The sequence below is a fragment of the Oreochromis niloticus genome, linkage group LG22, assembly GCF_001858045.2.
Source record: "Oreochromis niloticus isolate F11D_XX linkage group LG22, O_niloticus_UMD_NMBU, whole genome shotgun sequence".
Classification (NCBI taxonomy): Eukaryota; Metazoa; Chordata; class Actinopteri; order Cichliformes; family Cichlidae; genus Oreochromis; species Oreochromis niloticus.
Window position 1 is genome coordinate 420,007 of NC_031985.2, and position 21,775 is coordinate 441,781.

Genomic DNA, 21,775 nt, shown 5'->3' on the forward strand with positions numbered 1-21,775 from the left:
GTGACGCACTTCCTGGTTCTCCTCCTTTTCTCCCATTTTAGCTTTAGCTTTTTCTGGACAACTGAACGCAGAAAGACTGTTAAAAGTTTGGATGTTTGTGGTCACAATGAAAGCCATCATCTTCCTTCTTTTCCTGAGAATACGGGGAGCAGTGGCAGGTCAGTTTGATTTGAATGTATTTCTATGTGTCTGGTTTATGTCATTTGTAATACAAATCGAAAGATAAAGTTCCTGTACGCTAAACATTTAGTTGTAATACAGTGGGATGAAAAGGTTTGGGCAGCTTTGTTAATAGTCATTATTTTCCTGTATAAATCGTTGCTTGTTACAATAAAAAAATGTCAGTTGAATAGATCACATAGGAGACACACACAGTGATAACAAAATCAGGCATGTGCATAAATTTGGGCACCACAAAAAAAAAAGAAAAGAAAAGAAATGAAATCATTATTTAGTAGATCCGCCTTTTGCAGAAATTACAGCCTCTAAACGCTTCCTGTAGGTTCCAATGAGAGTCTGGATTGTGGTGGAAGGTATTTCGGACCATTCCTCTTTACAAAACATCTCTAGTTCAGTCAGGTTTGATAGCTTCCGAGCATGGACAGCTCTCTTTAACTTACACCACAGATTTTCAATAATATTCGTGTCTGAGAACTGAGATGGCCGTTCCAGAATGTTGGACTTGTTCCTCTGCATGAACGCCTTAGTGGATTTTGAGCAGTGTCGTTGTCTTGTTGAAAGATCCAGCCCCGGCGCAGCTTCAGCTTTGTCACTGATTCCTGGACATTGGTCTCCAGAATCTGCTGATACTGAGTGGAATCCATGTGTCTTTGGTGCTGGTCTGTGGGTTGACTCTGACTGCTTTCACCATTTGTCGCTTCTGTCTATCTGAGATTTTTCTTGGTTGGCCACTTTGAGCCTTAACTTGAACTGAGCCTGTGGTCTTCCATTTTCTCAATATGTTCCTAACTGTGGAAACAGACAGCTTAAATCTCTGAGACAGCTTCCTGTATCCTTCCCCTAAACCATGATGGTGGACAGTGTTTGTCTTCAGGTCATTTGAGAGTTGTTTTCAGACCCCCATGTTGCTACTCTTCAGAGAAAATTAAAACAGGAGGGAAACTTACAATTGACCCCCTTAAATACTTGAATTTCACATTACTGGATTCACCTGTGTATGTAGGTCAGGGGTCACTGAGCTTACCAAGCCAATTTAAGTTCCAATAATTAGTTCTAAAGGTTTTGGAATCAATAAAATGACAACAGTGCCCAAATTTATGCACCTGCCTGATTTTGTTTAAACAATTATTGCAAACTTTCTGTAAATCCAATAAACTTCATTTCACTTTTCAAATATCACTGAGTGTGTCTCCTACATGATATATTTAACTGACATTTTTTATTGTAACAACCAACGATTTATACAGGAAAAAATAATGACTATTAACAAGGTTGCCCAAACTTTTGCATCCCACTGTAGATCCTAGTGGATAATATAAATGTTAAAAAACATTGATTATTTTATACATGTAACTAAATCTTCTGTTTATCTCGGCAATCCCTAATAAAAAACATTGAAGTTTATATGAATAATTAAGTTTGGTTAGTAAATAAAAATAAATAAATATATAAGACAAAGATTAAAACAAGGCGATTTCTGTCCGAAACTATTTGATGATTTCCGTCTTTAAATCGTTCATTTTAAACGTTGTGACTCTGCTGTCTCTCCAAACAGTCCAACAAATAAAACAACAGTGAGGAGGCCTGATGCTAATCTGGTGACAATAATCAAAACTGTTATTTTAAAATTTAAATACCATTTTAATATTCACGAGGAATTAAAACGTTTTCACACAACAGCCGATCGCTAAAGTGCTTTTAAAACAAAGTATCTGTAAAAATCTGTTTAGATGTGTTTATTTATTTGTTCAATATACACTGTATAATAAAAGCCACATCTCACTTTAGTTTGATGGAAATACCAGAAACTCTGTGAATTTAAAGACACTCAATCTCCACCAGGGAGCGCTAATGAGAAGAGTTTGACACTTTATATGTGCCTTGGTCAGTGACACAAATATTAAATCTGTTGACTTTTGATAACTGAAACACTCACCTGCAAACCTGAATACAAAATAAAAGATAAAATCCAAAATGTTTATAAGATAATATTCCCCCAATAACAGTTACTTAATATTAGCTTTCGTTTTATTGATAATATTATTGATCAAAGATATTGGAAGAAAAGCTTTCTGTAACAATTTTAAGCTTCAACAAAGTCTAAGAAAAATGATATGAACAAAGAAGAAGCATCCACCCATCCATTCTCTACCGCTTATCCTTTTCAGGGTTGCCTTACGTTAAAAGAATGAAATCAGTTCACATAATTTGTAATATAAAATGGTAATACAAAAGACAACCACTCACTTTAGAAGTCATGCTGCTTGATTCAGAAGAAATAAGAAACGTAATCGACTTTGTGTTTCATACAGCGGCTAACAAAAGAAAAACAGATTAAAAACAATGTTTACTTTCTTTAATACTGATAATAAAATAAAAATATTTCAAATTAAAGTTATAATGAGTTTGAACCATTAATCATGAAAACTGAATGAAACTAAAGAATAAACACCAGTTTTAAAACTTTAAAGCTTTCTGTGAAAATCAGATTCAAACTAGAATCTGTTACAAAATCAGAAAAAAGATCAGAAAAATTACATTAAACACTGAATCTCTATTCATAAATCTATTTTGTATCTATTGAAGGGACAGCAGGATTATTACAGGATGTCTTTAACGTGCTGTAGTTTTTCTTATTGTGTTAATCTTTAAAAAAAAAATAATGTGATTTATAAGTCTTTATAAGTGTTTCTGACATTAACTGTTTCTTACAGTGAAGCACTCTCTGAAGTATTTCGACACGGCGTCCTCTCAAGTCCCAAACTTCCCAGAGTTTGTGGTTGTTGGGATGGTTGATGATGTTCAAATAGTTCATTATGACAGCAACACAGAGAAAACTGTGCCCAAACAGGACTGGTTTGCCAAGAACACAGATCAGCAGTACTGGAAGAGAGAAACTGAGATCTTCAGGGGTTCCCAGCAGACGTCTATAGCCAACATTGAAACTGTAAAGAAGCGCTTCAACCAAACTGGAGGTTTGTTCATGTTTCTTTTTCTTTTTTTTACTGACACTTGCTGTTAATGTTTTCGGTGTGTTTTGTTTTCTGTAGTAAACAGGTTTGCATACAAATGAAAAAAATTCACTCAGATTACAGATTTCAATTATTACCACTATAATTCGTAATAAATGTAGAACTACGGTCTGTGAAACTTTAATTTAATTCAAACAGCTTTAAGGATCATGTTTGTATGAACTGATTTAATTTGTCGGTTAACTGATTAGTTGATCAAAATAATCAAATAATAAAGATCAATTCATGATATTCGCAGTATTCTGTTTATATTTAGGATTTTTTGTCTCTTCGATTTCTCAATTAACTGATTAAACAGTTAATTTTCCTGTTTTTAATAAGCTCACTGCTAGTGCTGGACTCCTGGGAGCGCTACCCAACCAGCTGACCTGGTGATGTAATGAGTGATGTTGACGACATCACTGACAGCGAGCTGGAAAATGACTGTAAACAAGAATCACTTTTGATCAAACGTTTTTCTCAGAATAAATCACAACGCTGTTTTTCAAGTTTATAAATTTCCTCACTTTAACCAACAAAACTCACAGCGACTAAATCCTCAAGTAGAAGACCTTCAATCAACTTTCCCTCGTACAAAATGAACGAGACATACTGAATTACAAATACTGGCGCTTATCTCCAAAATCATCCTCAGTACAGAGAAACCAAATAACATGATCACAGCTGGCCTTAATGGATCATACATGTAACTCTGCATGTTAGATATAAAGAAAATACCTGTGATGATGCACTGAAGTGTTTCTCGTGGATTTGAGAGCAGCGGTGTCGTAAAAGCAGGAAAGACTCCTCGTGTTGGTCTCACCTGTAGACCCTCTGCTCTCGCCACAGCATCAGCAGCGCTCAGGTTCCTCCTCAAAGACGCTCATAGATCTATGTACTACACATCCAATATTATCATTAATATGAATGTTCTAATATTTTTAGAGGACATATCTGATCTGGTCACAGCGCTGAAAAACACAGCAGCGTCCTAGGATGGAGTCAAATTCAAGGCCTGAGTTACTGTTTGTTAGAGATAGAGATTATATTGTTTGTGAAATAAATATAACAAATGTATAATAACCAATGACAATAAAACTTATTTAAATCAGAAATTTTGTAAGTTTTTATTTCTTTAGGCCAGCCATCAAGTGTCAAACTTTAAGCAGTGTAAACATGAACAGCCACAGATCAAAATGATTTCTTCTGTTTTCTTGTTTTGTCTAACCAACAGTTCAAAACCCCAAAAAGAAATCGCATGTTGTTGAGATTACTGCACTGTTCAGTGGTTTTATACCAACTACAAGTTTGGTCTGTTTCTAAAAGCTCTTTTCTTTTTCTTTTTTTTTTATTTCAAAGCACAAAAAATTAACTAATTAGTCAACGTGTTACAAAATCAGTAATGACATGTATCATTAGCTGCAATCTTAAATAAGTAAAATTTCAGATTAGATTAGGCCAGTGGTTCTCAAAGTGTGTGACGGGCCCCACTTGTAAGGCCCAGAGTTCTGACAGGTGGCAAGTTACCTGGTAGAAAAGTCACGCGGAACTAATGTTTAATGTTTTGGCGTAACAAATAAATTTGTGGCAGTTACGTTAATAATATGCACATCCGTTGCTTCCACTGAAAAGCTGCAGTCTTGTGTGTAAGTTGACATCTTCAAAGAAGTGTAAAGAAGTGTACTGAGAAGTGCGAACATGTAGTCGGGTCTGAAAAAAATTACTGAAGGATTCATTGTGAATGCGTTTGTAATCTAAATAAAGTCACAGCTGGGCTTTTCTGTCATTGTTTTGTTTAGATAGAGCGAGAAAATATTTCTTCCTGCCATGTGAGGAATGATGTAAAAAGTTTGAGAACCACTGGATTAGGTTAATGTCACATGACCACAGTGTGTTTGTTCCATAATAAACACATAAAGACCTGATATTGAAATAATAAGTCAATATAACCACTGATAAATAAAAAAATAATAATGTGTCTAATCTCTCTGTATATCCTCTAAGACCGCTACAGAATAGATGAAGACTCAGAGTGTCACTACTGGTCCTACTGGTCTCTGGTTTATTGTGACTAGTTGCACTAAAGACTGAACAGTTATCTCTGTCCTGGCTGGAGTCTGCTCATTAATCTTGGAGTGAAACTCTCCTTTAGTTGAAGCTTCTGTAAACTTCAGGACAGTCTGATGTTTAGTTTCACTCAGGAGGGATTTTGTTGGACTGACTGCAGAATTTCAGAGGGTGGAAAGTTAAATCCAGTATCATTCTCTTCTGCTCAGGACTCCATCTTAGTGTGTTTGTCTGTTTCTTTAGCTCACCGGAAATAGCTCCACCTACAGCAGTGAACAACTGTGTGTTGGCCTCTTATTGAGGCTGTTTTTCTTTGATAAAGAGAGTATGTGGAAATGTTTTCCAGTGTTTATCTCCCTAAGATGCTCACACTGTTCAGGTGATGATTATCTGTAAGTGGCTTCCATTGAGCCAAAAACAACAGATGTTAACATCCTCTATTCACAAATAACCGTGGTAACCGTGGTTTTTTTGTTGTAAAGATGTTGTCATTTCTTTTTTTCTGTCAGGTGTTCACATTGTTCAGAGAATGTATGGCTGTGAATGGGATAATGAAACTGGAAAGGTTAAAGGTTATGATCAGCATGGCTATGATGGAGAAGACTTTGTGGCGCTTGACCTGGACACAGAGATATGGATCGCTCCAACACCTCAGGCTGTCACCACCAAAATGAAGTGGGATAAGAACAGGGCTCTGATTGCTCAGAAAAAGAAGTACCTCACCCAGGAGTGTCCTGAGTGGCTGAAGAAGTATGTGAACTATGGGAGGAGCTCTCTGATGAAAACAGGTGAAATCATATAACCTGCTGTTTTGTCTAAAACATCACAAAAGCACTGCAAACCCCCCTCCCTTCAGAAACCATTAATGTGCCTCAGTTGTATTAAACTTGCTCTTTCTCTAATTTCCACTCACACATTGACACATGCCTCCTACCTTTCTCCTGATTTCTCTGTCACTCTTACATATTAATTACAATTATTTTTCTCATATTTTCCTTTTGCCCCAATTTTGTCTTGCCCAGTTCATCCACCGCCTAAACTCTGACCTTTCTAACCAGTCTCTCCCAACCTCCATGTCATTTGCTAATAGGTTTATTAAAAGACTTAACTAAGGCTTTAAAATTAAAGTACATACACAGGAATTACATTAGTATGCACTAAATAGCAGTGATGGGAATACGGGCGTTACAAGTAATGGTGTTACAAACAGCATTACTTTTACAGGAATCAGTAATCTAACTAATTACTATTTCTATCGTTACAATGCTGTTACCGTTACTCAGAAGAAAATGCACTGTGGATGCGTCACTTTTTTTTTTTAAACAAACAGATGGTTGAAGCTGTCTTCAGCTTACCGAGAAATTGGGGGGAATAGTTTTGTCACGTTTACAGTGCAGCAAGTACTCTCTGCTTATGACCCAAAAAAAAAAAAAAAAAAAAAACGAAACAAAAAACAGCCCGTGTTGGTGGAAAAATGCACCATGTCGACCAATCAAATCACCATGATATGGCAACATGACATTTGGTTGTTTAGGAAGAGGGGGAAGTTTTAGGAGTGACAGGGAGAGAGAGAGTTTTGAGATGTGAGAGATTTGTGACATTGTGCATAGATTTTTAAAATTTATATTTGCATTTCAAGTTGTGAAAATGATTCGTTAAAGATGTTTGTGGTTGTAACAGTAAAAAAATGTAACTTTTTTTCCTACTCGGATTTTATGTTTTTGTCTGATTTTTAGGTCAATCGTGTTAATACAGTACAGTGCCAAAATGAAAAGATAACTGTAAATTCAGACACATGAGGTTGTGCTGAAATGAATGACACTAAACAAGCCAATCGTTTTTAAAGGTGAAATGTGGAGGAAAAATCAAAAGATGTCAAAAATGGCCAATTATACCCTGGACCCCAGAGGGTTAAACTTTTTTTTTTAAAGTAACACAATAGTTACTGTGACACTCGACCCACAAATGGACACTTTGGCGTTACCAGTTCAACAGTGCTTTTATTTATAAGTTTGATTTCTGTGGTTTGTGGCTCCACTCCGTCACTTGAGTTGTCTCTCTCAGCTCACTGAAAAACAAAAGGAGAGTCCCTATTCATCAAGCCAGTTCTGTGCACCTGTTCCTCCCCACGTCTGTGCGTGCTGTGAGCTGGCTGGTCCTCCTCTGCAGCAGGACCAAGACCACACCTCCGCCACAGTTACTTTTCCTAGTAGTTAGTTACTTTAGAATATTGTAATTCAGTTAATAACTCTGTTACTTTTTTGAAGAAGTAACTAGTAACTATAACTAATTAGTTTTTCAAAGTAACTTGCCCAACACTGCTAAATAGTGATATAGCATCTATCTTCTCTTCTCTCCTCAGTTCTTCCCTCAGTGTCTCTCCTCCAGAAGTCTCCCTCCTCTCCAGTAACCTGTCACGCTACAGGTTTCTATCCTAACAGAGCTGAATTGGTTTGGAGGAAAGATGGAGTGGAGCTTCATGAGGGTGTGAACAAAGGAGAGATCCTCACCAACAATGATGGGAACTTTCAGATGAGTGTTGATCTGGATCTTTCATCAGTCAGACCTGAAGACTGGCAGAGGTACGACTGTGTGTTTCAGCTCTCTGGTGTGAACGAGGACATTGTTACCAAACTGGACAAAGCAGTGATCAAGACCAACAGGGGTAAAAGTGATGAAGGTAGGAAACACGCATGTAGTTTTCTGTAAAAACCGTGCAGTTCATGCTATTTTATTTGAGTTTGATGAAATTCCTCCCCAGTTGTATACAGGGTTATGAAATTTCTCAAACTGATACTGATTTGTTAAATATTGACATTCAAAGTTTCGAGCGCTTTGATTCAAATTATTGTCCAGTTTGCTGTCTTTTCACAGTTTGTTTAAATTTGCGAGCATCTTTTTTTTTCTCGTATTCTTATCTCATCGGCAAACTGATGTTTGTCTCTTTTAACGTGTTTCATTTGTTCAGGTTATGATTTATTTGTTGTTGTGTCATCTGCGATCGCAATCCTGATCATCATTGCAACGCTTGTTCTTGCTGTAATTAGTTTCATTGTCTACAAAAAGAGAACAGGTGAGAGAAAAAAACAGAAATCTCTTTTACTTGATACTTTATCCAAAACATAATAAGTTCCACAAGGCCCAAAGTCACAGTTCCATTAGAAAAGGAGCTGCATGACAATGTGAGCAAAGATACGATGTATAACATTTTTTAATTATTTATAATTATTTTTTCTTTGTAATTCAGAAAAACATCCCCCATCTCGTAAGTAAAACTTGTTTCTATTCTGTTTTCTCTGCTCGCTTATGCCCTGTGCAGAATAAAACATTTTCTGTATTTTATGTTAAATAACTTTTTCAGGATCATTTTTGAGAATATGTCAGATCAGAGCAGGATGTGGACTAACAATGTGTTTGTGACTTCTATAGCTGCAGAGAACACTGAGGTACAGGAGCAAATGATTCCTAAAGCCTAAATGACAAACTACCCTGCACACAGTGAGTTTTTACTATGTTTACTACATTTACTATTTTACCACGTTTTGTGCTTCAAAAGCACAAAAAGTCATTGCTTGATTGATCTAGGAATGTTAATATATTTTTGTGGTGGGATGTGGTCTGCAGTGCTGCTGCAGGGAAGGTGGACGCACCTGCACAGCATCAGCAATCACACCTTGCCAGCTAAAAGTCTGTGCTGTCTGTTGTTGGTGATGTGTGTGGTTAGCAGCTGTAGAGCTGCAGCTGTTCATGTGTTTGTAACAGCAACAGTGTGAGGAATAAAGCAAAGCTGAAAAACACTGAACTGTCATCGGGTCTGCTGTTGTTTTGTTACAGTGGTGCCGAAAGCCAGGACGGGGGTACGGCTGACTCGGGACGGGGCCAGCGAGGGAAGGAGCTGGCTCGAATGGTGGCCGATCTGGCGGCCACACAGCGGGAGCATGCGGTGGTGTCACAAAGTCAGCAGGGAGAACTTTGCTCTGTCTGTTGTTGGTGATGTGTGCGGCTGGCAGCTGTAGAGCTGCAGTGGTTTTTGTGTTTTTAACAGCAACCTTGTGCAGAATAAAGAGCTGTTGAAAAGCTGTCACAGTCTGGCAGAGGCAGACTGTATGGAGTTACGAAAAGGACCCAAAATACAGACACAAAGACGGTGGAAGAAAACTTGAATATTAAGAAAAAGCAAGCCGTGTAATATGGAAGATTTAACAAAAAAAAAAAAAAAAAGCTACAAAAACCAAAAGCAGATACACACTGGGGAGAAACCAACTAGAACTAAACTGGGAGAAACGAAATGCTAAACACAAAAGACAAAGAACAAAACCTTGATCGTGGTAAAAACCTTAACATGGAAAAAACCCTGGAGACATGGAAACATGGTGAGAAACAACAGATAATGAGGGGATGGGGAACAGGTGGGAACACAGCAGGGAGAAATCAGACCTAACAAAACAGGGGGAAGCAAAACTAGACATACTGCATATAGGACAATCTTTCACAATAAAACAGGAAACAGAATGGAAAGCACATATGACAACACGAACTTGATAACATAAGACGCAGCATGAAACAAAGGGTGAGGGAAACTTAAGCACAGGGGTAGAAAACACAAGGGAAATCTAATAAACAAATGAACTAAGAGCTAACTTAAAGAACTTAAACATAAACATCCAAATAAACTAAAACTTAAAACGCAGGGTCAACAGACCCAGGAATGTGACAAAAGCACTGAACTGTCACTGGGTCGGCCGTGGATTTGTTACAATTTTATTTTTGTCTTTTTAAGCTTATAGACAAATTTTGCAAAGAAACACGGAGCAGTGTCACTTCATTTGCCCCCATAAACTGTGACCTCATTGGTTATTCATGATTCATATCATTAAATGAATTGTTGAGAATTTAGTTTCAGATGCTTATTGATTGTAATTGATGGGAAATAAGTTTGCTCAACAAATCTAACATAATAGTGACATTAAATTACTGCGTTTAGTTTCCAGTTGTAATTAATATAAGGTGTAATTTCTTCTGATAAATCAAAGGGGAGAAGCAGAGCATGTTTAAAAATATTTAACACAATGAAGCATCACAGCAGTCTCAATACAATCAAAGATTAAGATTTTTGTGTTCCTCTTAAACCGAACCACCGCTGTCAACGAGTTGTCTCCTACTGTCGCTGTTCCTGCTCTTGGGACAGGGTCGCCAGGTCATGCTGACCGTCTCCAAATGACCTGTCGCATCCCACGAACAGGCAGCCAGTCCCTCCTTTCCACGCTGGCATTCATGCGTTTCTCTTCATATCTGGGGCCTCTCTCTTCCAGTGCTCAGCCAGCATCCTTTAAATAGCTGATAGGCCGCTTCAGGACACACCCATGCCTCAGCAGGTGATCACTATCACTATGATGCCCAGCCAGTCCACAATGGATTAAAACAATGTCAAATAAAACAGTAAAAAACATTCAATACAAAAAGGATAAAATCATGCAAAAAAAAAAAAACTACACTCACAAACACTAAAATCAGAATAAAACCAATATAAAGGAGAAATACAAATTTCCACTGTGTGACACTAACATTGTTTTAACAGTAACTGCTTTACAACAATATAAGCTAACGTTTACACCATAACTTTAAGTTTGCACCATAAAAATGGTGATAGAACAGTGGCAGTATAATGTCCTCATAAGTAGGGATGGGTACCGGTGTTGTGCCAAAAACTGATTGTCTGCCAAAAACTGATTTCCGGTATTTGCCAAAAACTGATTGCTCGTATTTAAACTGCTATAAGTAACTTGTTGGGCTATAATATGTGAAACATATGTCAAATGCATCCCTCATGGATGACATAAAGTCATCTTGAGCCACAAACAACATTCGTGTAACAAGGTAGAAGCCGCAATCAGTTTTTGGCAGTGACTTTTATACAACCTTTATTTAGGCAGTTAAAAAAATCTCATTAACATTAAAAATGTCTTTTGTAAGAGTAAGTTGGCCAAGAGGACAGCAGAAATGGCAGCAAATATTACAATAGTTCTGTAAGAATATTTTAAGTGGGGATAAAGGACCGGATTGGTTATACTGTAAGTACAATAACACAGAGTTGTAAAGATACTTGAAAAACAGAAAATTTTTTAATTCTATATATAACGGAGGGGGACTGACAGTGTTTGTGAATGACAGATGGTGTAACCCTGGGCACATCACTGTAAAAGAACAACTCTGCAGCAGAGACATTGAGCTGTTAGCCGTTAGCATGCGTCCATACTACCTGCCCCGGGAATTCTCGCATGTTATCGCGATAACAGCGTATGTCCCCCCCTCGGCCAACGCGGATGCAGCCTGTGACTCTCTCCACTCTGTGGTCAGCAGACTGCAAACACAATCTCCGAGAGCCCTTCTCATAATATCAGGGGACTTCAATCATGCCTCACTGGACTCCACACTGTCCACCTTCACCCAGTATGTGACCTGCCCAACCAGAGACAATAAAACACTGGACTTACTGTATGCCAATGCTGAAGAGGCATACAGTTCATCACCTCTCCCTCCCCTAGGCAGATCTGATCACAACCTGGTGCACCTTGTCCCTGTGTATGAGCCCTTAGTGCGCAGGGAGCCACCAGCCACCCGCACAGTGCAGAGATGGTCGGAGGAGAGCGAGGAGGCTCTTAAGGATTGTTTTGAGTCGACTGTGTGGGAGGTGATCTGTGACGACCACGGAGAGGACATCGACAGCCTTACTACATGCATTACTGACTATATTAATTTCTGTGTGGATAACACCGTACCTACCAGGACTGTACGGTGTTTCTCCAACAACAAACCCTGGATTACTTCAGAAATTAAAGCTGTCCTCAAGCAGAAGAGGAGGGCCTTCAAATCCAGAGACAAAGAGGAGTTGAAAAGGGTGCAGAGAGAGCTTAGGGGACTGATAAGGAATGGGAAGGACAGCTACAGGCAGAAGATGGAGAACCAGCTTCAGCAAAACAATGTTGGTGAAGTCTGGAGAGGCCTCAGAACCATCTCAGGCCACAAACATCAGAACTCTCTGCCTGGGAGGGATGTGAGGTGGGCAAATGAACTGAATCATTTCTTCAACAGATTTGATTCAGCCATGAGGCAGTCTCCAACATCGGCTGCAGACTCACCCACCCCCACTGCTGCTGTTCCACCTCTGACACCTCAGACACTTCACACCTCCTCTATTCACCCTGCTCACTCCTCCCCACCCCCAACAACAGCATCCAATACACACTCAACACAAGGCTCCAGCCTGTCTCTCTCAACCACCCAGGTTCGGAGGGAACTGAGGAGGATTAAAGCCAAGAAGGCAGCGGGTCCAGATGGCATCAGCTCGAGGGTCGTCAGGTCCTGCGCGGACCAACTGTGTGGTGTGATGGAGCACCTCTTCAACCTGAGCCTGAGGCTGGGAAGAGTCCCACAGCTCTGGAAAACTTCCTGTGTTGTTCCAGTGCCAAAGACTTCACGCCCCAAGGACCTCAACAGCTACAGGCCGGTGGCTCTGACGTCCCACCTGATGAAGACCCTGGAGCGGCTGGTCCTGGCTCAGCTTCGGCGCCTTGTGAGCTCATCACTGGACCCACTTCAGTTTGCCTACCAGCCTGGCATTGGAGCGGATGATGCCATCATTCACCTCCTACATCGTTCCCTTGCTCACCTGGAGACCGCTGGGAGCACTGTGAGAATCATGTTCTTTGATTTCTCCAGTGCCTTCAACACCATTCTTCCCTCGGTTCTGAAGGACAAGCTGGAGAACTCTGGAGTGGACCATCACCTCACTACCTGGATTTTGGACTACCTCACCGACCGACCACAGTATGTGAGGACTCAGGGCTGTGTGTCGGACAGGGTCGTCTGCAGTACGGGGGCCCCACAGGGAACGGTTCTGGCTCCGTTCCTCTTCACCATCTACACTGCAGACTTCTCCCACAACTCCACCCAGTGCTTCCTGCAGAAGTTCTCTGATGACTCTGCAATAGTCGGCCTCATCACTGATGGGGACGACAAGGAGTACAGAGGACTGACTCAAGACTTTGTGGACTGGTGCCAGCTGAACTACCTCCAGATCAACGCCAGTAAAACCAAGGAGCTGGTGGTAGACTTCCGCAGGCACAAGCATCCTCCACTGCAACCACTGAACATCCAAGGTATGGACATCGAGGCTGTGGACAGCTACAGGTACCTTGGTGTTCATCTGAACAACAAACTGGACTGGACTCATAACTCAGACGCCCTCTACAGGAAAGGGCAGAGCAGGCTGTACCTGCTTCGGAGACTCAGGTCGTTTGGAGTGGAGGGCCCACTCCTGAAGACCTTCTATGACTCTGTGGTGGCCTCAGCCATCTTTTATGGTGTGGTCTGCTGGGGGGGCAGCATCTCTGCTGGGGACAGGAAGAGACTGAACAGGCTGATCCGAAGGGCCAGCTCTGTTCTAGGATGCCCTCTGGACCCAGTGGAGGTGGTGAGTGACAGGAGAATGGTGGCTAAGCTGTCATCCCTGTTGGACAACATCTCCCACCCCATGCATGAGACTGTGACAGCACTGAGCAGCTCCTTCAGTGGGAGACTGCGGCACCCACGGTGTGGGACGGAGAGATTTCGCAGGTCTTTCCTCCCCACTGCTGTCAGACTCTACAATAAAGACTTTTGCAGCTGATCAAACACACAAACCCACACATGTGCAATAAGACTGCTATACGTGCAATTCTTCTTCTGACGAAGTTGTGTTTTTGTATTTTCCTACTCAGTTGTATATAGTATTTGTATTTCTATTTTATTCTATTGTATATATTATTCTATTCTATTTTATTCTATTGTATATAGTATTTTATTTTATTTTATTGTATTTTATTGCATTCCAGTGTTTTCTAATTTCTGCTACATAACTTTGCACTTTTGCTGTAACAAAACAAATTTCCCACCTGTGGGACTAATAAAGGCCATCTTATCTTATCTTAACCCCTTTGTAAACCCTGTTCACCGAAGTCTATTTACCAACATACGTAAAGATATTACACATAAAAAATAAACAGAAACATTGGAAATCACTTTTTGGCACAACACCGGTTCTGACATAAATGGTAGTAACCAGACCGAAAAGCAGCGCACATTTCGGTGCTTTATTTCCCTGAGATGTCATACACTTTGGATTCTAGCCAATCATTTTACCTTTCCAAGGATGGTAGGCGGGGCCAGGTACGTACGTTCTTTTAGAGCAGAGCTACAGATTAAAAATGCCGAAGGCAAAGCGGTCAAAAGTCTGGCTGTACTTCACAGCAAAAGATGCAAACTCAGCAGCCTGCAACAAGTGCTTTAAGCTGATACTGTGATACTGTCAAAGGAGGTAACACCTCAAATCTGACGACGACAACTTTTTGGGCAAAGTTTGTGTTCTCCATTCTTTAAGCACCGGTTCGAGCACCGTTTAAGTACCGGTTTGGCACCGGTATCGGATAAAACCTAAACCAGCGGTCCCCAACCAGCGGTCCCCAACCCCCGGTCCGTGAGTCGTTTCGTACCGGGCCGCGAGAGTTGAGGCTCGGGTGTGAAATGTATGGTTTTCAGGATTATTATCGGTTTTCAGCGTTATTTTGTTATCGTTTTTATCGTTAACTCGGTTTTCCTGGGTCTTTTCACGTGTGTTATGAATAAATCTTCTTTTTTTCGGTACCAATACTAGTTTTTGTTTAGTTTTTTGTATTTATCTGCGACACCTTAAAGGCCGGTCCGTGAAAATATTGTCGGGCATAAACCGGTCTGTGGCGCAAAAAAGGTTGGGGACCGCTGACCTAAACGATACCCATCCCTACTCATAAGTGGGCCCTACACAAAGAAGAGAGCCTCCCCAACAATGACGAGACCTTTCAGATGAGTGCTGATCTGAAACGTTCGTCACTCACACCACATCACTGTGTTTCAGCTCGGTGGTGTCAACAAGGACATCATCACCAAACTAGACAAAACAAAAATCAAGAGCAATACAGGTAAGACTGAAGTCAGAGGAAGATTAGTCTTTAAAAATATATGTATCTTTCTTCTGGTCTGTTTTGTTATTCCATCCACTAGTGCCACTAATGTTTATTGTTGATGTGACTGCTCACAGAAGCAGCACAATAAATGTGAAGCGTGCAGGTCCACTACACTCTGCTGAGTTCAGCTAAATGCTGCAAAACTGATTGTGCCTCAATACAAATAACACGATACTGGTGCTACAGCTTCATAATCCAAACTCAATGTTATCAGTGATTTATATGCATATACATTTTTTTTATGGCATTTCTTGATTCCCACATGCTGTGCCCATGTAAGCTTTACATGAAAGTGCAATCCTAAAAATTTAAATGGCAGATGACAGATGAAGCAATCAATGTTTCCTTTTTAAATACACCATTTTTGTTTTGTTATCTTCTATGGAGAACTGAAATCCTCATGTAGTAGTCCATATTTGTACCTGCTTAAATGCTTCTTGCGGCTGCTTTTTAATAGTCTGCACACTTCTTCCTCTCTTCCTGATGACTGTATCATCTGCAAAAGCTGCAATCTGTATATGCTTAGGAATTTGATCAAAGATATGTTTAATCATAATTAAAATGAATAATGGGTTAAACACTCTGCCATGAAGAGTCCCATTCTTAACTACACAGCTATTAGATTCTGCACCATTCATACAAACCCTTATTGATCTTTTACCAAGAAAGTCTGTAACCCAATTAAACAATCTGCATTTTACATCCATTTTTAAAGTTTAATAAGAATTAATTCTTTCAGAGCATATCATAGATTTTTTCTATATCTAAAAACACTGCCCCCTATTTCTTGATTTGTCTTTGTTTTCCTTTTCAGTCTTTTCACCTCTCATGAAAGAGTCTTCTTCAGTTCTAACATCAACAGGAAGCACTTTTGCATTCCAGAGATGGCACGTTTTTCTGCAGAGAGCCCTGCAGCCAAAAAGGGGGCAGAACAAAAACTTGTTTGTTCTATAGCAGCCACCGTACCTGCATTATGCACTGAGATTGGGAGGGATAAGAAAACAGAACTTGGTTAACCGAAATCTGCAATCTGTTATAGTCAGTAGTAGTACTACAATCCTATTGCTAGATGGCGCCATCTGACAAACCAGCAGCACATGGTGGAGAAACCTGCTCTGGAGGGGGGGAAAAGTCCTGCCGTTGAGCTTAATCAGCAGGAATGTTGAAGAACAACATTCCTGCTGAATAGGTTGCCACTTGAATTTGTGTGTGTGTGTGGGGGGGGGGGGGTGCATATGAGTGTAAACATGAGCATAATTTAATTTTGTTATTGAAATGACAGTAAAAATATGATTAAGTATGAATAACATCAGAAAATATGTGGTAGCAACTGTGACACAAATATAGATGATTTTGATTAGACGGCCTACAGTGGTTAAAGACACAGATTACATAGCACTAGTTTCTGAGATCATTCTGGCCTGATAACTTTCACTTTCCAAAGAAAACCTTGGTTCCCTTTTTTATCCCTGGTTACTGTTGAGATGCAGCCAGCTGTGAATTCCTATTGGTCAGAGAGAAGCTACTGCGTATTTTGCCTGTGGCCAGAGATATGTTGTTGTTTTTTTGGGAGGGGGGGGGGGGGGTAAAATTGGAGATTGTGGCAAATCCCACTCAAAAAATAAATAAAAAAGCAAAATTTCAGATGAGGACAAGAGAATCAGAAACAGTAAAAAATCGTAAAATCCAAAAACACACAGGTTTGTTTTTATATTCTAAATGCAAAATATTACGTCTGTAACCCTTGGACTTAAATACTTAAATATTGTAGTTGTACTCGTTCTTATACATACATAGTTCTAGACTACTAAAGTTTCTCTTACGATAGCTTCACTTATTCATCATTACAGCAGTGTTGCAGAACCAGGAAAACAAGAAGCTTTGACTTCCTGACGCGCTTAAATGAGATAACAGCCTCTTTGTTTGCGCGGCAATGCTTGCAAACCGAACCAGATCCACCATCAAAAACGAAACCTAACAGAGTGGTCACGTGATTTCTCAGAAGGCAGAGCAGAGGGACGTGCTGTTTGTCCAGTGGCGGCGCTCTAACACCGTGAATGATCAGAGGATTGTTTCCACTGGAGCTTCAGCTTATTTTCTTTCTTTTTTCAGTCACGCCAGAAAAGCACCAGCTGGGTGTGTCACAGTGACAACACACAGCAGCATGTGTCTGTGTGAGTTTAGGAAGGTCACACAGAAACACAAACTCATGCATCAGAGCTCTGTCGGATTTTAGGTGGATTCCTTTGTTCTGATGTGAAAAATGTGCCATTTTTTTAGGAGCACAATGTGCTTCTTTACACTTTAAAGACAGAAGAAAATGACTGAAGCTGTAAGTTTACATATGCAGACAAGTTAAAAGATTAAGAGCCAAATCTAAATTGTAAAAGATGTGATGTTGCAGGAGGATAAATGGGATCACTCAGTTTGCTCATTTATTCAAGGTTCTTTCACATTCATGTTCTCTGAATTCATCTTAAAAACCTGCTCATTTTCTCTGCATAATTAAAGCTCTAATTCTTCATCATGTTATAACACTGAAAACAGCCTCTGTAATCTGGTTAAACTGGGCACTTTTCTGCTTTTCTAAGATAAAATATGAGAATCTCTGAATATTTACCAACCCTAAATATTGGGCACCTTTCTCTGGCTCAGACTGTTTCCTCCTGGCACTGCAGCATTAGTGTCTAACCTTACCCACGTTATTAAGTGTATACAGTTTTTATCACTACATGTTTTCCTTTGGTCTGTCTACCCCAATATACTAGGAATAAATTCTTTTCTTTTTTTGCTTTGGTGTATACATTTGACAGCTTCATTGACTTTTCAGGAATCGAAATCATATTATAAGCTCATGAAATAAAACTCACTGTTAAAAGCACATTACACCTGCACCTGAAACCTCTGAGTATGTTCTAGTTAAAGAGTTTTCAGTGTGCAGGCTTTCATGTCAGGAATCCTCAGGTTACACAGAGGTGGGTGACCCCTGTGGTTTGCCAAGCTTTAAACTGCTGAACTGTACATGATGGACCTCAACCAGACAACACCATAAAAAGGCTGCTTACAAATCAGTAATCTCTTACAAATTTATATATAATATAATTTTTTTTAATTATTTAAGAGTGATTTTGACTGCAGGACTTTTACCTGTAAAAAATTGTTTTTATGTTGGTATATTGTAGGATGCTAGTTTGTTGAACACTTCTTTTAGACTTCTTACACTCTGACTGACCCTATAGTCCAAAAACGTGTATTTTAGGTTAACCGGTGATTTAATCAAGCATAGGTGTTGATGTGAGAGTGTATGGTTTGCTCTTTCTCTCTCTCTCTGGACTGGAGAGCTGTTGGGATGTACCTTATCTCTTGTCCAAAACCAGACGGAAAAGGTTGTCAGCTACATGTAAATGTACGGGTGGATGAATAATTATATCTGGATTCCCCAGCGAACTCAAGATTTATTGCATAAGGGTTTAAACATGATCATAATTTAAATTACTTTTAAAATAAAATTAGTAAGAATATGATTAAGTATAAATAAGTCCAGAAAATGTGTGATAAAAGCTGTGACACACATATACATGATTTGTATGTGTCTTTAACCCCAGCGTCACTCTAGCTCTTTGTTTCTACCTGTTGTGTCATAAGGTAAAAAAAACAACAACAAAAAAAAAACTCTGTTCTCTTATTTTGCCCGGTTACTGGTGAGGCACATCCAGCGTTGAATTCCTATTGGTCAGAGAGGTGCTACTGCGCACTCGGACTCAGAGGCTGAAGTTTCATTTTTCTGGCAAAATTTAAACAATAAAAGGATGTAATTTTTTTCTTCTTCTTCTTATACTGCGAGTATTGAATTGAAAATGAGGACGTTTATTATACTACTTCTTTACCGGACAGCGTCTGTGTCTGCAGGTAAATCAAGCTTTGTAAAAATGAAACTGTTCTTTAGAGACAGTGATGCTCAGGTGTCACTGTAAACAGACTCTCAGCTTGCACACATAATTAAGCAATGATTTTGTTTAGAACATGTGCATTAAGCACGTTTATATACATCAAGATTCAAGGTTAATGTTATTTTTACAGAAATATAGAGGCTTCAACAAAATGTTGCTTCTCTCCAGCCTCTACAGTACAATAATCAGTAAAAAAAAAAAAAAAAAATGAAGAAGACAATGAAGCAGCAGTTTGCCGAGACACTCAGCAAACTCTCAGGTGTTAACAATGACATTCATTCAGCAAGCAGCAGTCCTCTCACAGAGAGGGACTAAATTAGATCAGATTAGATAAGTGTGTGTACTGATTTAAGGGGGAAGGGCCACAGTCCGGTTATTAGGCTCACAGTTTCTACAAGAAGTCTTCCAGCATCCTGCTGGTTCTGCAGCTGATGCTCCTGCACTTCTTTCCAGATGGCAGGAGGGAGAACAGCCATGAGAGGACTGGTGGAGGTCCCTTATGTTTGTAGCTGTTTGTAGAAAACCTACAAACAGCTACAAACATCAAAACCTAAATCAGCCGTGGTTTACAAATTATAATAAGTTACTTTTTGCTAAAATTAAATGTACCATTCTAGAAAAGAACAATGTAAGATGCTCGTAACGTTTTATGGTGTAAGGTGTAGAAATGTAGAACTGTAATAGAAGCAAAAACAAAAAAATTTTATACTGCAGAATATTTAAAAAATGAATTCATTGGCAGCCTTTGGTCAGGTTAATGCCACAATAAGGAGTGTAAATCATTACTGATGCATCATGAAAATATAATCAAATCAAAATGACATTTTACCTACAAACACCAGTTTTTACAAAATAATGTTGTTAAAAGTTACAAAATGTAAATTTTTAATAAAAGATGATCAGAAAAATAAAACATTGATTCATAAATTTATTTTTCTATTTTTAGAGCAGACACACTATAGTTTTTTAAATTTTGAAAATACTGTGATTTATAAAGTTGCGTTTCTCACTACATTAAACATTTCTTCCAGTGAAGCACTCCCTGAAGTATTTCTACACTGCGTCCTCTCAAGTCCCAAACTTCCCAGAGTTTGTGGTTGTTGGGATGGTTGATGAAGTTCAGATGGTTCAGTTTGACAGCAACACCATGAAAACTGTGTCCAAACAGGACTGGATGAACAGAAATATAGATGATCAGTACTGGGAGAGAGAGACTGGGGGCTTTGTAAGTGCCCAGCAGGTGTTCAAAGCCAACATTGAAATTGCAAAAGCAGCGCTTCAACCAGACTGGAGGTTTGTTTATGTTTTATTGTTTTTTTACTGATATTTGATGTTAATGTTTTCAGCACTTATTTTAGTCATAAACAGATTTGCATACATACACTTTAAAAATGCTTCATTCAGATTAAAGATTTAAATACAGGATGACTCACAATGAAAGTAAATGGCAGATGGAGGCAGAGCGCAGGGGGTGAGTAACGAAGACGTGAGGGCAGCTGTAAGAGGATGAAGAGTGAAAAGGCAGTTTGTCCAGATCACATCCCTGTGGAGTTATGGGGATGTTTAGGAGAGAGAGCAGTGGACTTTTTAACCAGACTTTTAACGTCTGGGGAATGGGGAAGCAGCAGTATGGCTTCATGCTGAGAAAGAGCACCACAGACGTGATGTTTCTTTCAGTGTTGATGGAAAAGTTTAGAGGAGGTCAGAAGGTGTTGCAAAGAAAGCATATGATAAGTTGCCAAAAGGTGAACTGTGGTGCTGCATCAGAAAGTCAGGAATGACAGAGAAGTATGTGAGGGTGGCACAGGACATGTATCTGGACAGTGGTGTGTGTGGTTGGAGTGACAGATGGGTTCAAGGTGGGGGTGGGATTACATCATAGATCTGCTCTGAGCCCCTTCATGTTTGTAATGGGGACGGACAGGTTAACAGATGAGGTCAGACTGAAGTCTCCATGGACTATGATGTTTCCAGACGGTGATGTGATCTGTAGTGAGAGCAGGAAGCAGGTGGAAAGGAAGGGGTTATATGCTGGTGAGAAGAAAAATAAAAATTAGTAGAGGCAACACAGAGTACACGTGTGTGAATGACAGCAAGAACGGTGTTACAGAGAGGATGCAAGAAGCAGAAATAGTGAAGATTATTAATTTAAATACCTGAGGTCAACCTCCAAAACTGCAGGCAGTGCATAAGAGGGATGAAGAAAAGAGGCAGAGTGTCAGTGTGTGATCTATGGCATGAAGATAGTAGCAGAGTCTAAAGGAAGTTTTCAAGATGGTATTGAGACCTGCTGAGATGCATGGTGTGAAGATGAAGGCACCAAGTTGGAGGTAACAGAGCTGATGATGATTTTATTGGGAGTGACCAAGTGGCAAGGCTGAGATGGTTTGGAAAGAGAAAGACCCTGGGGGAGGTTCATGGATGTAGAGAAGACATTCAAGAGGGTTGGTGTGACCGATGAGGATGCTATGGATGGAGTGAGATGAAGGTAGATCTGCTCTGGTGACCGTTAAAGAGAGTGACTGAA

General features: G+C 39.7%; 2 protein-coding genes across 3 annotated transcripts in view; both read left to right on the forward strand.

Annotated features, from left to right (window-relative positions):
- The window catches only part of LOC100697852 (H-2 class I histocompatibility antigen, Q9 alpha chain), a 102,388-nt gene continuing 80,613 nt past the window's right edge, over positions 1–21,775 (forward strand). The window contains exons 1-8 of one of the 2 annotated variants that reach the window (XM_019355578.2): positions 8–158; positions 2,895–3,155; positions 5,768–6,046; positions 7,621–7,938; positions 8,227–8,331; positions 8,506–8,523; positions 8,688–8,756; positions 9,093–9,533. In XM_019355578.2, the coding sequence (XP_019211123.1) occupies positions 92–158; positions 2,895–3,155; positions 5,768–6,046; positions 7,621–7,938; positions 8,227–8,331; positions 8,506–8,523; positions 8,688–8,734 (1,095 nt within the window). In that variant the 5' untranslated portion in view covers positions 8–91 and the 3' untranslated portion in view covers positions 8,735–8,756; positions 9,093–9,533. Of the gene's footprint in view, positions 159–2,894; positions 3,156–5,767; positions 6,047–7,620; positions 7,939–8,226; positions 8,332–8,505; positions 8,524–8,687; positions 8,757–9,092; positions 9,534–21,775 lie in introns of those variants that run through there. The other variant, XM_025902603.1, reaches the window with a different exon arrangement.
- LOC106096465 (class I histocompatibility antigen, F10 alpha chain) overlaps positions 19,026–21,775 on the forward strand; it is a 95,218-nt gene continuing 92,468 nt past the window's right edge. The window contains exon 1 of the mRNA XM_025902599.1: positions 19,026–19,207. Within this exon, the coding sequence (XP_025758384.1) occupies positions 19,156–19,207 (52 nt within the window). The 5' untranslated portion in view covers positions 19,026–19,155. The remainder of the gene's footprint in view (positions 19,208–21,775) is intronic.